Source organism: Pungitius pungitius, chromosome 13, assembly GCF_949316345.1.
Source record: "Pungitius pungitius chromosome 13, fPunPun2.1, whole genome shotgun sequence".
Taxonomy (NCBI): Eukaryota; Metazoa; Chordata; class Actinopteri; order Perciformes; family Gasterosteidae; genus Pungitius; species Pungitius pungitius.
The window spans coordinates 14,895,140-14,911,500 of NC_084912.1; the positions used below are offsets into that span (position 1 = coordinate 14,895,140).

The 16,361-nt window shown below is 43.3% G+C and overlaps 1 protein-coding gene across 1 annotated transcript in view; it reads right to left on the reverse strand.

Annotated features, from left to right (window-relative positions):
- The window catches only part of dntt (deoxynucleotidyltransferase, terminal), a 57,973-nt gene that overhangs the window by 39,444 nt on the left and 2,168 nt on the right, over window positions 1-16,361 (reverse strand). The window contains exons 2-4 of the mRNA XM_037466291.2: window positions 13,996-14,170; window positions 12,017-12,127; window positions 970-1,140 (exon numbers count right to left, since the gene is read on the reverse strand). Of these exons, the coding sequence (XP_037322188.2) occupies window positions 970-1,140; window positions 12,017-12,127; window positions 13,996-14,170 (457 nt within the window). The remainder of the gene's footprint in view (window positions 1-969; window positions 1,141-12,016; window positions 12,128-13,995; window positions 14,171-16,361) is intronic.

The following is a 16,361-nucleotide window of genomic DNA, read 5'->3' on the forward strand; positions in this document are numbered from 1 at the left end:
CTAGGACTCTCCTTACCACAGACCACAGACTGGTTGTGAATTATTATCTTTTTTACATTACATGTCATTTAGCTGACGCTTTAATCCAAAGCGACTTCCAATAAGTGCATTTCAACCTTAAGGATACAAACTCAGAAGAACCAGAAACAAGAAAGTGCAATTTCATCAAATAAGCCGATTTACAACTTGTTATAGGTAAGAGCCATTATAAGTACAATTTGAATGCTACAATTTGTTTGTGTGTTTCAAAGCAGAAGACGTAAAGGCTCTCTGCGGTCCTGATGTCATCAGAGAGCCACCATTTCAGAGCAAGGACAGCAACGAGTGATCTTGTTGAGTGTTTTGCTCTCAGAGAGGGAGGAACAAGCAGCTTGGCAGAGTGGAGTGTGCGGGTTGGGATGTAGGGTTTCACCATGTCCTGGATGTAGACTGGACCCGATCCATTCAAAGGATGTTACGTGAGAACAAATATCTCTAACTGACTAATACGGGTTCATTCTACCAGTGTTGTTGCAGTTCCACAAACAGTTAAGGGTCAAGGTCACGGTGATGACTAAATGCTTTCACATCCCTTTTTTACTTCACATTACTACAGACGTTTGTCCAATGCTGGTTCAAAACTTTCTACGCCAGCCTCTAATATCAGATGATCTCACACAAGTATGACAATCAAGGTCAAGAGTGCTGAAAGGTGTATGGTGAGGAAGGTAATCCATCACAGTAAACAATGCATTATCTTTTGTTTCCACAAGCAAACTAATGCAAAAACTCTCCTTGTTTGGAAATGTGACAGCCTTTACAAACTGTAATTGCATACAAACAAACACGGATCGCTGCCCAAATATACCGCCGTTGTATTGGCTCGTGGTTAGCAGCCGGATGTCAGCTGGGACCCTCTAAGGATAGGCAGTATAGAAAGTGGCGCTTTCATGTACGCTGTCGACTGGACATGCCGACTCTAGGCCTTACCTCCATGACGGCCTTAGCGTGTTCTCCCAGGCAGGGCAGGTCTTGAGCTTCCCTCAAGCTCCGGATTGCCAAGGGCAGACTCTTTAGCACAGACGCAGCTCTCCTGAAGGCCAAACACGGACCGTTCATCTCGTTGAATTCATAGTTTTCCGCCAGCACTTCAAAAGCATCCTACAGGGAGAGGTCAGCGAGAAAGAAAGCTGAATTCATTTACTCAAAGTAAAAATGTCAGGGCATCGTCCAGGAAATGGTGATTTGCACAAATCACCAACTCTTGAAAACGTTGAATAAAAGGAAAAATGGAAAAAACTCAAAAAATAAAGCAAAGGGTGGCACATGTCAGGTGTGCATTCACTGGTGAGATGCATTGACCCGTGCAGGAACCCAGACAGGGAACAGAACTCCCCCCCAGTTCCATTCCACCCGCTTCTATCACTCTCTTTTCTGTTCTCTTCCTGTCCCCTTTACAGTGGGATGTGTTCCATGTTGATTGTCTTCTGGATGACCGGACAGAGACATTAGAGGCTGGCGAACCTGAGAGAGGAACCTTTCATTTTCCAATTGCTCACGACAGGCTCCCCAGGAGGGGGGGGGGGGGGGCAGTCAAGGGCTCTCCTTTCACAAACAAACAGGCTGCAGTCAGAACCATTGAAGGATTGGCTTTACAACAAAGAGCTAAACTGTTACAGTCAATCATCCCACTATTAATTCAGAAGTTGGTCATTTAAAGGTGCTACAAACCAAGCTTTGTATAAATATTGTATGAGATGACTGTGTGTTTGTCAGATGGGTGCTAAAAAATGGAAGCGAGCCAGCATGCTCAAAATCACTCAGACATCATCAAATGTATTATCTACACCCGTACTTTTCCCCAATATGATGAGTAGAGACGTCTGTTGTGCAAAGAGCCGTGCTGCTTTGCTTCTGCTGGATGTGTAACAAGGCAGCTGTTTGATATAGTTGTTATATTATGTAAATCTGCATCAACATAAAAACAGTATAGATAAAATGGGAATTATGTGCTTTAGTACAACCAAGAGTAAATGTCAACGAAGCAATGAGCTGTGATGAAATACATCCATCCTGATAGTTGTATTGATTACAAAAAATGCCTTGCATTGGTGAAAATCTGTGAATCGATGGGGGCTAGTAGCTAGCGACTGCACTGGGTGCTGGCTCCCACAGATGCTGGTGGGGTTTTTTTGTCGTAATAAAGACCATAATTAACTGTTTTGTAAGTCTAATTCTGAGATCAACCGTTTGGCACTAATCAACGATTGCTTTTAAAACGCTTGATGCTGATGCCGGCAATTATAACATGACAGATGATTCATTTGCCGCTGTTACCAGTCAATCATCTGGCCAATCGGTGGCTGCAGCAGAGCGCACAGAGAGCAACCCTGTTTCAACTAATAGTCAAGGCTCTGATGCTGAGACGGTAAGACAGTGGACAGGAAGGATACAGTAAGGCAAGTTTGACTAATTATATTCCTATAGGTTTTGTGTTGAAACACCGCTGGTCAATGTCCTCTCTCATGAAACGAATAATCACATTTTATATTAAACTGCTGTCATTAATCTGATATGGTATCTGAGCAGGTTGATGTAGCTGGAGAAAGTCAGCTGTAAGTTGGCTTTGTACTAATATGAGAACTCCCAAAAGGTTTAGCTAGTTTATATTGAAGCAAGAAGTTGGCTCTCTTGGAAATAAGGTCATAGGTACAGGATCTTCTTGGTATCAGAAAACTTCAGTGCAGCACATAAACATGCATATGCATATCATTAAAAATGCATATCATTATCACATTTCATTCATTTAGAGAAGCACATGGAAATGGTGATGTGTTGCGGCATTATTATCCTTAAAGGGTATTCTTTTTGCCAAAACGCTTCAGTGTGTTGTCTAATTTGGTTCTATGTAATAATGGCATTTCCTCTTTTGTGGTGTTTTCTGTAAGGCGGGAGGGGGGTCATGGATTTGAAAGTGCTGATTTGCTACTTTTTATTGCACTGTATGCCGCCTACAAAAATTACTTTCCAATCCACAAATGTTATTGTTTGTTTGACTATTTATCTTCAGGTGACGGGGCTGAACTGAAGCTACTAAATAGGATTCTGCTCTCTTCTTCCATTCTGTCCTTTTCCTTTTGTCACATTTCGTCAGTCGTCTATCGGATGTTTACGAATGCTTAGTAGGCTATACACTGTATGCCTACACTGACCACAGAACAGTTTAACTACACACAGAATCGTTTGCAAAAAAATATATTGCGTTATGCTGAACAGATCAAATGTGGTGCCTGTTGAATGCAGAGAAGAAAGTAAACAACGTTTGAGTCTTATTGGGATTCACACACCGGACACATACTTACACTTACAGGGATTCATTTGATTCAATATTAGCAATAAAAGCCAGCTTCGTGAAGCTTTAAGAGCAGCGTGCAGGATCTTCTCTAAAACCTCAGCCAGCACAGAGCTTAGAAATCAGTCAGTAATCGCTGATGACATTTCAGGTCAGTGTTTCATGCTATGCTAAGTCCAACATGCTGCCAATTCACCCTTTTTCAAATCACAAATCAGTTATGTTTAAGAAGCAGATAACAAAGGAAATACAAACCGGTGGAATAGCATAAGAAGAAAAGAAGAAAAACGGTCATTGCCTGAAGGGTAAATACGGAGAGCCTCTACATGGGGCTAAAGGTGACGAATTGTAAGTCCAGGACCGGGAGCCTTGATGCATCCTAGGGTGACCAGGGCTCAGTGCAGATTCCGACAAACCCATTCGTTTGTTTCCTCTCGTCTAGCCGACGGGCCATCTGAGGTCACTACGCCACCCGCTGTTCTGCCAGACACGCGGCCTCAGGTCAGCCCACCTGGGAGACGCACTGACCCGATGCTGCAGCACATCGACAAGGAATGACCCTTTACATCCCAAGCAAACTCACATACAACGCACGCGCACACACACACACACACACACACAGACACACACACACACACACACACACACACACACAGAAATATTCAGCAGGGCTCCCTTCCCAGCATGTAACAAATTAGAGATGCAAGCTTGTAATTGGATAGGTGATGGGGCGCGCTTGTGTTGAGCAAGTGTTTAGTGTGTCGACTACAAGCAGTTTGTCTGCATGTGTTACCGGTTTCAAATGGGAAGTAACGGCAGTAACAAAAATATTCTTTATGGGGTTCACTACTCTCACCTCGATGTCCGCCTGAAAAACAGAAGTACGTTGTCAGCGAGAGTTCGAGCGGACCGCCATCTTTAGATCCCAACTTCAATATGAGACAAAAGTAAGGCGTCCGTCCCTCTAGGCGGCGCAATGCAACCCCACTCGCACTTTGGTTCCGCTTTACCTGGTTCCCCCCCAATCAATGCTGTACAACACAATAAAAGCTGCGATTCTCATGAATGCTTTCAACTATTATAATAACATGTTTTGTCTATATAAAATCCCAATTGTGTTACCACATAAAGGTGCAGTGTTTTAGCTATTTAGCTATAATTTTGGAAGTATCTCTCTACTGAAATCACAGAGATTCGAATGATTCTATAAATTAGTTTGCACGCTGCTTTCAGGGATAAATACTGCAATACGCAACCTGACGTCGGGAAACAGCAGATGGATAAAGTTAGCAGCAAGAAAAAGGTAGGAGCATTTAGAGGCTAACAGAGCAAGATAGTTCCCTTTACAAGTTGGTGGAGAACCAAACTGAGCTTAGAGGAGAGTGAGTTTTGGACTGCAACGCATCAGGTGGCCACATACAGGAAACTAAGAAGTGGAATCTCCCTAGATGATGGTTTATTTCTTTAAATCAGATCTGGAGATTATTCCACTTCTGTCTCTTGTTGCAGCAAGGCAACTCAAGCAAAATACCAAATTATAACAATCTCACCTGTAAAGAAAACGATTTCAAGACCTGTGCAGCAGCGGATTGTCGATCTAACTTAAATGTTGTCTCGGCGGCTGCACAGAGTCAGCGCTGAGGACCAACAAATCCCAGCCCAATATGCATTTGTCTCAATAATGAGGAGTTAAGGCTAGTGGGGGGGCATTGGTACGCGGGGGACGTTGATATAGCGCACCGATTTACCCCCCGCCGCTGTTTAGAAGGGACATGCCTGTGAGTCATGTCCGCACAGCAGCCCGTCGTGCTCCGTGCACAAATAGACTCCATCTAAGGTCAGAGAGTTTTTAAGAAGATTAACCTGCCAGGAGGAAGATATTATCCATCCCACATCTGATGAAAGCATAGTCCAGCCGACATCACTCTGGATTTCAAGGTTTACCTCAAACGAAGAAAATTTCACGGCATTTCAGGAAGACATCCAAAAAGACGTGGTTAAGTGTTGAAAACCTTGACACACGTTTTCTAATACCAAGCTGAACAAGCGCTTCTATTGCTGAATTCTTTTTGTTTGTTAGCCCTTAAAATTTGACAATAACTCTGCTAGGAGTCCCTCCCTCCCCTTGTTAGTCTTGCAAGCTGTGTGTGGTTGTATGTGTCTGTATGCGTGTGTGTGTGTGTGTGTGTTGTTATCAGAGAACAGGCTTTCAATGCTGCACGTCAATCAGCCAAGACACAAATATCAATTTTTTGCGGCAGCGTACGGCTTATAGGGAAATGATGACAGCAGGGGACTAATGGCTAAGCAGATAAGAAAGGAGAGAGAGGCTGTAGGCTCGCTGTGTGTGTAAATGTGTGAGTTTAAATGTGTGTATTTGATTGTTGCACGGTGGATATTCCCTATTCCAGGAGTGGGCAATTATTTTTCCCAAGGGGCCACATGACAAACAGGGACTATTGTTGAGGGCCAAACCAAAAGACTGAAATCCAACCTGCTTTATATTATTCCACATTTTATATATAAATAAAAATGCAGTACATTGTGTAGTATATTGTATGGTTTTTATAAGCTGTAAATCATTAAATCAGTAAACATCCCAGTATGGTTCAATGCAAAAAAAAATATTTAACATCTATTCCAACAGTTTAACATAATAAGAACATCTTGTTCAAACAATTCAGTATGTATATCAATGAATAATATATATGTATAAATAAAATAATATTCAGAATATGATAACTACTGTATGCTCATGAAATGATTCAGTCCCATGCGCTTTCCGTCCTTTAATCTCACCTCCCTCACCCTTTACCTCTCAGACTTCTTCCCTCACTTTTTCTCTCACCCGTCTCAAACGCCCCAACAGCGCCAACTAGCTGTCAGAATGAACTCTTACACTACCATTACTATTATAAATATATCATATAATAAAGGATAAATATATTTATATAAAATCTGTTACAACATGTATATGTACATATTAAGATGCACCTGTGAACCCGATCAGTGTGTTGGGGAAAACTCAAAGGCCCACAAAACTTTACACAATTATTTTGGCTAAAATGTCCCTGTTGGATGCCACCAGACTGCGCGGTGCGTGAATATACCGCGTTAGCATGTAGCTAACTAGTTAGCTAGACACCCCAGGTGTAGAAGTCTCTACAGATGTGGGTCGAGCTGTTTGAAGTCTAGTTTCTCTGTCAAACGTTCTTCTGTCAAACGGCTCTTTGAGGAGAGAATGTAGCGAGTCTTGTCTTGTTGGAGGGACACTGCTCGCCATTGTCATGTCTTAAATGAGCGCGTCGCCCTGAGGAGAGCGCAGCGAAGGGTTGGCCCCAAATCTCAATGTATTTTATTATCATGTCACTCATTAACTTTATCAGTGATTGGCGAACTGCTTCTTAGACCCTCCGCCTTTGGGACCCGGCCCGAGCTGAAACAGCTGATTCATGGAGACAAGCAGAGAGGACATTAAAGCATATATTTTGCGCAGATCTATATTTACAAATATTACCCGGTATATAATCCTTGTTTTATAGACACAAATATTGACTATTAGTCAAATGTATTTTTAATATAAACAAAAGTTGCCCTCAATGGACGACCCGCCACTGACAATAACCCAAACTGAACAACAGCAAATAAAGCAAAGAAAACAAAAAGGTAGGAAAGCTCATTTACTTTTCCTTCTTTGAATGCTCAGCTACACAATAAATTACAGTGAAACCAAAATGTTTGTGATCTCTAAGTCGTACTATAATAGAGTACATGCAAGTACCACTGTATCCTGTGTGTGTGTCTGTGGTGTAATACTATACAAATGACCTCTTTCTGTTGTTCAGTGCAGTGCGAGAAATCTAGTCTTTGTTGGTCGTTATCAAGTGCACTGGCTGGATGTCTGAGGCAAAGACTTACTTACTTACTTACAAAGATGCAAAGGACGTGGATCTGTATCTGGATCACACAGGTAAGCAGGATCCAAAGAGAACCTACATCATATGAGCATGCCTCTTCATGTGTGGAAAGTTCTCCTCTTTGAGGGAAGAATACAAATCTTGCAGTGATACAGACTCAAAGTGCTCTGCCTGCACTTCAGTCAGACCGCAGGTCGATGAGTTCCAGCTGAACATCACTGGCAGCGTTCCACACACTGCGAGAGACACTGCATGTTGGTACCTGTAGTTTGGTTTTTAGTTCATCTGTAAGTGCAGTCACGAAAATGCAAACCCTGTTATCCAGTTTACATCTGAGAGCTCTAGGATATCCTTGCCTTTCACTCTTGTATCTCTGCTCTCAGGTCCCATTCTCTAAGGAGCACCATGGCTGAGTCACCTGACACTGGTGTGGTAGCCAATGTCCCTGTGTTCAGTCTCATGCTCCCCCAAGAGTTCAACTAACTGTCTGTGGTTCAATGTTCTTGTCCTAATGCCCTAATGAACTATTTTAGTTACAACATAACATGGTTCAGTTTTAGCACCTACTTACACAGCACATTCTGATGCAAACATAGCAATTTCTGTTCTGGGTATATTTTGGTCACTTTATCTTTCGCTTTAAAAGTCCAACAACCATCGGTTGGGACACATGCCAGTTCGTCATTCGCAGCTTGTGAAACATGCAATATCTCCCAGTTGTGGAATGAAGGCTCCGCTTGCTACCGGTGTGTGATTGACAGCTCGCTGGGGTGCTGCTGCTGAGATGATGCTCAACCTCTCTTCCTCATCCCGACACCTCTCTGCCCCAACTGCTTTCTGCCCTCTGGCCTGCTGGCCCGCGGATGCCTCCTCTCCTCGTTGCCTTCCCTGCAGGTCACTTCCTTCTCTCTGTCTGTTGAATCCATTTACACAGACGCAACGAGGCTACATCCGCAATAACAAGTTCACGTTTTGGAAGCAGAGCTTTGAGATAAAAACAATCTTCCGTCCATACTAACACGCCTGAAAACAATATTCAATTATTTTTCACAGTTAAGGAGAAATGTGTTCATTTATATACTGTATATAGAACATAAATACTGTTGTTTATTTTATAATTATATAATATAAATGTTAAAAAACAACAGTGTTTATTTTCTAAGATGGTCTTAAAATGGTGGATTTTGGGGGAATTTTCCTGAATCAAATGTCAATGTGATATCTGAAAAGGACCTTCCAGTGTATAATAGCTCGGGCTGGGTTTCTGCTGCTTTGTTAGTTCTGGGAATAATAATAACAATTCTTTACCAAGTACTCTTGAGTGAAGAAATCGTTATTCTTCCTACAAAGGCCCCATACAGTTTAAGGTCCCTCGTTGTGTCATGCAGTTACATAAAGGGGCCAGGGGGTCACCAGAGTCCAGCAGGCTTAAATGCTACAAGCAGAAGCTTTTAAAAGGTACAGTGTATAAGGACTATTTGCATACTGATTTTATTTGATTATATAATGGCTTTAAAATGTTAGCCGAAAGACCTTAGAATAAGCCCTTCCAATGAATCACAATGGTGAGGATTACATGGCCTCTTTGAAGGGGAGGAGCGAGCGGACAGGTAGTCAGTCGACTGCAACCACATCACTGCGCTACACACTGTCCCTTCAAATCAAACTAGTCTAGATCGTTTCATTTCCAGTTATTTCTAAACAAATGCAAAGCTTCTGAAGTTACATGATATAATTGATTCACAGCTTAGTTCAGGTTTGGAGACCAGGTGAAAATGCTTGATTGGCAGGCGCTTTCTATTCTTTTTTTTGGTATACAATATAAAGATAGCCAAATGAATAATGAAAAGGACGGCACTTGAAGATAAACTCACATGCCTGTGGTTGCTAGGTGACAGTGGCACCGGCCAGCCAGGACACACATCTGAGCATGTTGCTTTGCCGTATACCGGACTGCACTGATGTGTGCTTGAGCCAGATGAGCAGCCTGAAGGAGTCAGAAGATAATGCGCTGACCTATATATGATAGGATATAGTTTCGTCATTCGAAGTGAGGTTACTTAACAATGTGGTTTTGCGGCATTAACGTCCTTTTAGTAACAGTAAAATTCCATCAAAACCACTGCCATGCTGTTCACTGACATGTGATTTGCTAATTAGCGATAATTCACTTCTCAAACACATTATTGACGTGGTCACTAAGGAGCTGGAGTGATCAATATCTGGCCTCTTTCCAAGGCCATGTTTTTCATACATGAGTTGACAACAAGGGCATCAAGGAGCTGTGGAGCCAGTAGCTCTGCAAATCCGTTTCCCTAGACAAGTATCATGGAAATAACTCTCTGCTCTCGATAAATGAGAACCAGCAAATTTACAGTGGCAATGATAAAGGTTTTGGTTTGTTTTGGATATCATTTGCCTTACCTAACATAAACACACACACACACACACACTCAGACACAGTCTCTCAAAAGTGTTTTCATTAGACCTGCTTTCAGGGAGATTTCATCACTACAGTGGCTGGCAATCAAGAAGACGGCAGGACGAATGGGGGACAGCTTTACCGTCTCTGGATCAATGGCTTGCTCCTCATTAGCGGCGCTACACAGTGGCTCATATCCGGTGTCTACTGGCCTGCTGGTACTTATCCAAACAGAGTATTGGTCTGCAGGCAACATTTAACTTAAATATAATATAAGGTCAATGCCTCAGTGGATCCTGGTCGCCTGAAGATTACGCTCCCATTAAAGAAAAAAGCATCGTCATTTACAAAGCATGGAAACCTTTATTGACCTGGATTATCTACGTTTTTTGATGCAATGACATCTTCAATTTAAATAACATAACAAAAACAAGTCATTTTAAGGCAAAACCACGACAGACCTGACCAAGTCGGTTTGTTACGTTTTAAAGGTTTCTTTTGATTCCCTGTATGACTTTAACAGTGTTGATAATGGTGGCTGTAATCTGGAGAAATCCACTTGTTTGTAAAGTAACGGGGGGGACAGGACGCAGTTCTGCCGGTGTGGCGGTGTACACTTGGCTTCCTCGAGACCACATCACAAACAAACCTCTTCGCTCTAACGGGCTTCTTCGGTGTGGCTTAATGTGGCCATAATGAGTCAATCATGGCGATGGGGAGATTGAGTGGGATTGCTAATTATGGAGTTAATGCTGTGGAAAGAAACCAGGGGATGAGAAGTGGAACAGCAGTCGGCCCCAGGTGAGACGGGCGTGGGTGAAAATGCGGCGCACGTGCATTCCATCTATTATGTGCGTTTAGCGGCACCGCGAGGCAAAGAGTCATTATGTCATAACAGATGCCCAGCAGGCCCTCGGTAAGCCGCGCCTGATAGGTTCAGATGCTCATCAGCGGGTGTCCACACTCCCACACTCCCACACAAACACACACACACAGGTTTGCCAGTCACTTCACGGCAATATTGCACACCTCAGTCCTGCAATTTCATATCCTGTGCCAAATATGGCGTGGAGACGCTGCCGTGGCGAGGGACCACATGAATCAAAATGGAAATGAATGAAATGCAAGAAGTACGTCAAAGTTGACTTGGTTTTATAGTCTGTATATTCTTTCGGTGTTCCTTTTTTGTGAGGGTGTAGCAATTGGACACATTATTGTGATAATAGTTCCTGTTATAATGATCGTATGATTCAATTGTTTACTAGTTCAGTTTAAATCGAGAAAAATAAATGAAATGGGCTGATTTCCCATCTTTCTTTCATGCTCATCAACACCTGAACCAATCAGCCAATTTACCACTTCCTCATTTTGTGTGGGAGCCTGGGATTCTTACACTCTCCTACACACACACACACACACACACACTGCTCACCAGATGGCAGAGGGACGGTTCCATCATTGCTTGTGATTAGTGTCACGTCCGTTGGCCATCTAGGCGTATCGGGCCGCGCCTCGGGGCGTGTCCGTGCCAGAGATCGTGGGCATGTGAGCACCTCTAACGTGCCGTAGCTGCAGATGCTGCTCATTTGCAGGTTAATGTATCTTGTGTCAGAGCGCTGGTGATTGAATCCGGCCGGCCATCCAATTAGAGCGCAGCAGAGTAGGAGGCGTTTTTTCCTTTTACATTGCAACACCAGAGCGACGGCCTCTAACCGACCAACATTGAACAGGAATAGGCTGTAAAAGGGCTCGCACTATGGCCAAAGCTATATGTAGATATACTATATATAGTGCATGTTTTATAGATACAACAACAAATACATACAAATACATAAATAGGATATATTAAGTTACCACATGGTTTTGTATAGTCTTGTGTGATTTAATTAATTGACAAATAAAAAGTTTGTTTTCTCACTTAATGGAAAACAAAATAATCAGATTTTCTGATTTCTAAATCGAGATTGTGAATTTAATGAGGTAATTGTGCATCACAATATCTGGATATAGGATTTCTTCACATTAGGATTTCATTGTGTTTGAGAAAATGTCAGCGCGGTGTCACTGTTTGGTGTGTGAACCGCCTTGATGCCTTTCGACCGTAACCATCTTAGCGTTTAGCTTAAGCCATTATAGTGGAGGTATGTAGTTGAACTAGAAAGCTGAATAAAACCATTTTAGGAAACATTAAACTGAAGAAACACTCCCAAAGGGGAAAATTTAAAGGGTAGCGCCGTCTATCTTACAAACATTGCAGCATTTTTACAAATCATCTGCTTGACACACCATCCGTCAAAGGAAAAAAAGAATAATCTTAACAAGTGAGATTAGGTGAAAGTTCCTTACTGTAATTTCCTTGTTACTGTTTTCTGTAGTGGTCCGTCTCTGGCAGGCATATTGAGAAACGTTGGCCATGGGAGTGGGTTTAGAACCTTCTGGTGCTGTGGCCGTGGCGTCCTGTGGCAACAAATAACCAGATGAACTCACACATGCACGCACGGTCACACGCTACCTCCAATTTCTGAGCCCTTGCAAATCATTGACAGGCCTGACGTGTAAATGTGTGTCAGGCTATTCCCCACTAACGCAGAGCCAGGAGTTCCAATTGAATTACATCAAAATGTAGCCATTTGCCTTGGAGAAGTTATTTTTATGACTGTGTGTCTCCAGGGCAACAGACTAATGACACTCATCTCACAGTCTGGTGGCATCCAAATCCATTACGCTACCTTACCCGTGGCATTACAGATCTGCTTGCCATCATCCAATTTACCTCCTGTAAATTGCCTTTTTTCATTCTGTGAAGAAGCAGTTCGCCATCCGTAATATATATGTGTCAAACGGATTACCAATGTCATATTAATATTCTCGCAGACAATTAGACATCACAAAAGGGTACATTGAGCCCATAAAATTACCCATGGATTGGATGGGTGAGTGATACAGAGAGGGGAGGAAGAGAAGGAAGAGTAGGACTCGGCTGAATCAATCCATGAGGGATTTTAAAAATGTTCATCAAGTACAAAAAAAAAACTGATTATATTTCACAGGCCAATTTTGTCACTTGTTTAGTCTATTGCAGGAATGTGAGTCTGCAGGTTGGATTCCCTGCCATCGATCCCTTCCATCTGGGCTGCGTTACTACACACAGGCCAGTAACTCTGTGGGCATTAAAGCTCTCTGGTTGACCTCAGGGGCAGGACCCCTGTGCCCTCTTAGGCGTAAGTCAACCTGCACGCTGCAGCTTTGTTCTTCCACGATGCCGTCTGCTGAGCCGACGACGTACAGATGCCTCCGAGTTAAATCCTCTCGGACCGGCGTGCAGGGGGATTGGTGCAACGAGCTCTCAAGGCCCTCAAGGGAGGCCCGCCAGCACACTGACCCACAAACATCTTGGACGAGGAGTGAGGGAAAAAACAAGTGTTCACAACCTAGATGCAAACTTCCGAATGCCTGGCAATCATTCCCGTTTCCATTGCTTTGAAGCTGCTTATTTCTACTTCCTACAACCTCCCCACTTAAACAGGCTAAACAGCTTGTCTGCAAGGCACGGCGTAATGGCAAATATTACATTTCTCCTTTCTGACTTGGTGAGGCATATTTATGATGCCTTTCTAGACAATCAAGAAGAGCTGCAGGCAAAAGCACACAAGAAGTGGCCTGTTTGGGGAATATTATATCGCTAACGGTACCTCCTTAAATGAATTTATGACTCATAAAAACAATCTACTGGTGTCTAATGCCAGCGCCCGCTACCTCGGCGGCTTCCGAGAGGAACTGCGTCTCAAAGCAAGGAGAAGAAGTGGGCCCGTGGTCACCCGGAGAGATGGGTCAATAAATGTCAGCATGGCGTCATCAGGCCTTAATGATGCAGCCGACTAGGAGCGCCACACTCACAAGGCCGTGTGGAGCGAGACCAAAGCCCATCGTGGAGGATCAGAAAGGTGATACGGGACAGCAAGATTTTTCTTTTTCCATCCGTACGCGCTGCCATGCTGTAGCAATGCCGTTCACAAGGGTGTGTGTGTGTGTTTCACTCAGTGGGCTACGCTGAGCCCTGAGGTCCAGCTCACTCGATATGGGGGATGTTTCTGCTGCCATTGGCAGAGGCGGAGGGAAGTGATATATGTCCTGTTTTCATGAGCGCCCTCTAAGGGGATTGACATCATAGACCTGCTGGGAGAGGAGTGATCACACAAACATCTTTGTAGATGATCTATATAGTTGTGCATATCCATTGAAAAGCCTCCTGTTTGGGTTGTAGTGCCATCTAGTGCTTTACCCTACATCTGTCTAGGTGTTAATGTTGCAGCACACTCACAAACCTGAATGAGGTGTCTGGTCTCCACAGCAACAGGTTTCCCTTCTCTCATGCTGTCAGTGAACCAGCTGATGTCCAGCACATGCACCCCGGGTGGATTGGTGGGGGCGCACTCCCTCAGCCACTTCCACAGCGATGCAGCCTGGCTGTCCTCTGACACCACATGGGTGACCTTGTCGCTATAGAAACGGAAGAAACAAAATGCGAGAGGATTCGATTCGGTTTTATTCTGTTAAAACTAAAGGGAGAGAAGGGGAAGTGAGCATCATGTGTGAAACTATTCAAGATTCAACCATCAGTATGGGAGTGCTACACTGTGTGAAAATGATAGCATATGAAGTATGTCAATTTTTAAATATGTAATTACCTTGGGCCACTCTAGTGGCATGTTGGAAAAACCCAACACATGTCTTTTCAACATGGATACCCGGAAATTGTCCAAAACCTGATATATCTGAGTTTGTAATTCTTTGTATTATTAGTATTTCTAGCACAGTCAGGAGGGACAACCAGAGGAAGAATACATTTTGTTAACAGATGATATGTGATGTTGAGAGATTTGGAGCGGAGGGATGCCATTTTGGATTACAAATCTTCTTATTGGTGGACAGAACGATGTGACCCATCCTTTTTACTTGCACACGCCAAAACTGTCCTAATTCAATGATATGTTATTATACAACCAAATTGCTCACAGTGACAAGCTGATTTGAGACAATACAGTATGTGTTTGGAGTCTTTCAGTAATTCCATTAGGTTTCCTCGGATTGTTGCAATTTCCTTCACCGCTTGGTTTAGCAAAAATGAATGTCCTGGGTTTGATCTCGGCAGCCTGTCGAGAGTCCAGAGGTTTAAGAGAGGCTTTTGAAATGCAGCTCAGCTCTCAGTATTATGGTCCCGCTCATGCTGTTTGGGGATCAACACTGGGTGAACAACAATCACCACAGACCCACTTGATAGCTGAACTTGCTCAACCGGTGCCTCCTCCGACTCCGCCGAGACCTCTCTCGACAGACTTTTTATCGCCCCCCCCCCCACTTCCTTCCTCTAAGTCTAACTACCGTACCCAATCAGGGCGCCCAGCCGAGCATAATTACCCTCGACACGCTCCTCCTCTTCCTACCCCTGGCGAGAGTAAATCACTGGAAAGGCTCTTTAAGAGATGCCTCAGCAGGGCTCAGGCTTGGGCCTAATTGGCCAGATCACTGGAGAAACTAATCCTAATTCTGCTCGCTGTACCAGTCTAACCAAGGATGGTCCTTATTTACAAAAGAAATAGATCCCCCGCATCACAAAGACATGGACTAAAGACAACTTATTTCACATTTTGCTTGGTTTTATCACGCAGTTTGCATTTTTTTAGGCTACACCCCCTTTGCCTTATGAAAGGTGGCATCTAAACAAAGGTGATCATTATCATTGTTGTATTTGAGATGTCTACCACACAAAGCTTTTATCTAAAAAAAACGCTTTTCCAGCGCAGTAAAGGACCGTCTCCTCTTGTGGCTGATTTCACTCTAAAATCACAAGGTTGTTGAGCTGCTATGGTGAAACAAGATAAAGATCAACCCCAAAAAAGACACTCTCTCCCCATGCCATGTTTACCTAGATATAATCCAGCTTCTGAAGTTCGGATCATTATCTTGTGGGGAGCCGCGCAGAATGTGAAACCGCAGATTGACATGCAAATGAGCGAGCGCCGTTCCAGGAATCAGTGGGAGCCCAGACACAAGGACGGGCTAAAGTCAATGGGCTTTGATGGGGAGAGCTCTCTCTTTTTCTCTCTCTCCCTCTTGTTTCAAGTGAGCAGATACCCTCCTGTTCCTCCCAGTGAAAACCAACAAGCAGATCAAAGAAGCAGTACGTCCATGACAAACTGACACCATGGCCAGGCTTCATTGGTTTGCCTCCAGCGACGTCTTCACCGGAATGCACATGTTTGTTGTTGTTGTTGTTTGTGGTCAATCTTAATGAATACATGTCCTAATTAAATGTCATTAAATGTTAAAATGAACAATGGGAGCTGCTTCCATGCCTGGTCAACCAAATTATCACATATCAACAATGTAAGGTACAGACCGATTGAGCCTCTGACCAGTCCAATCCCAGCTGTGGTTAAAGCGATATTCTGATGTTTTGTCTTTACCCTATATATATATAATGTGAATACTTAAAGTACCAGACAAAAGATTCTACACATGTGCTCATTGAATTGATTTGTATCTGCATATTTGTATACTGTATATATAAATATATATATTTATATATATATTGTTAGCCAAACAGCTAAACAACATTATATTCGAAGAAATAACATGCTGCTCTAGCTCTAAACTGCGATACAAGGCCAACACTTCTCTGTTTCCTCTC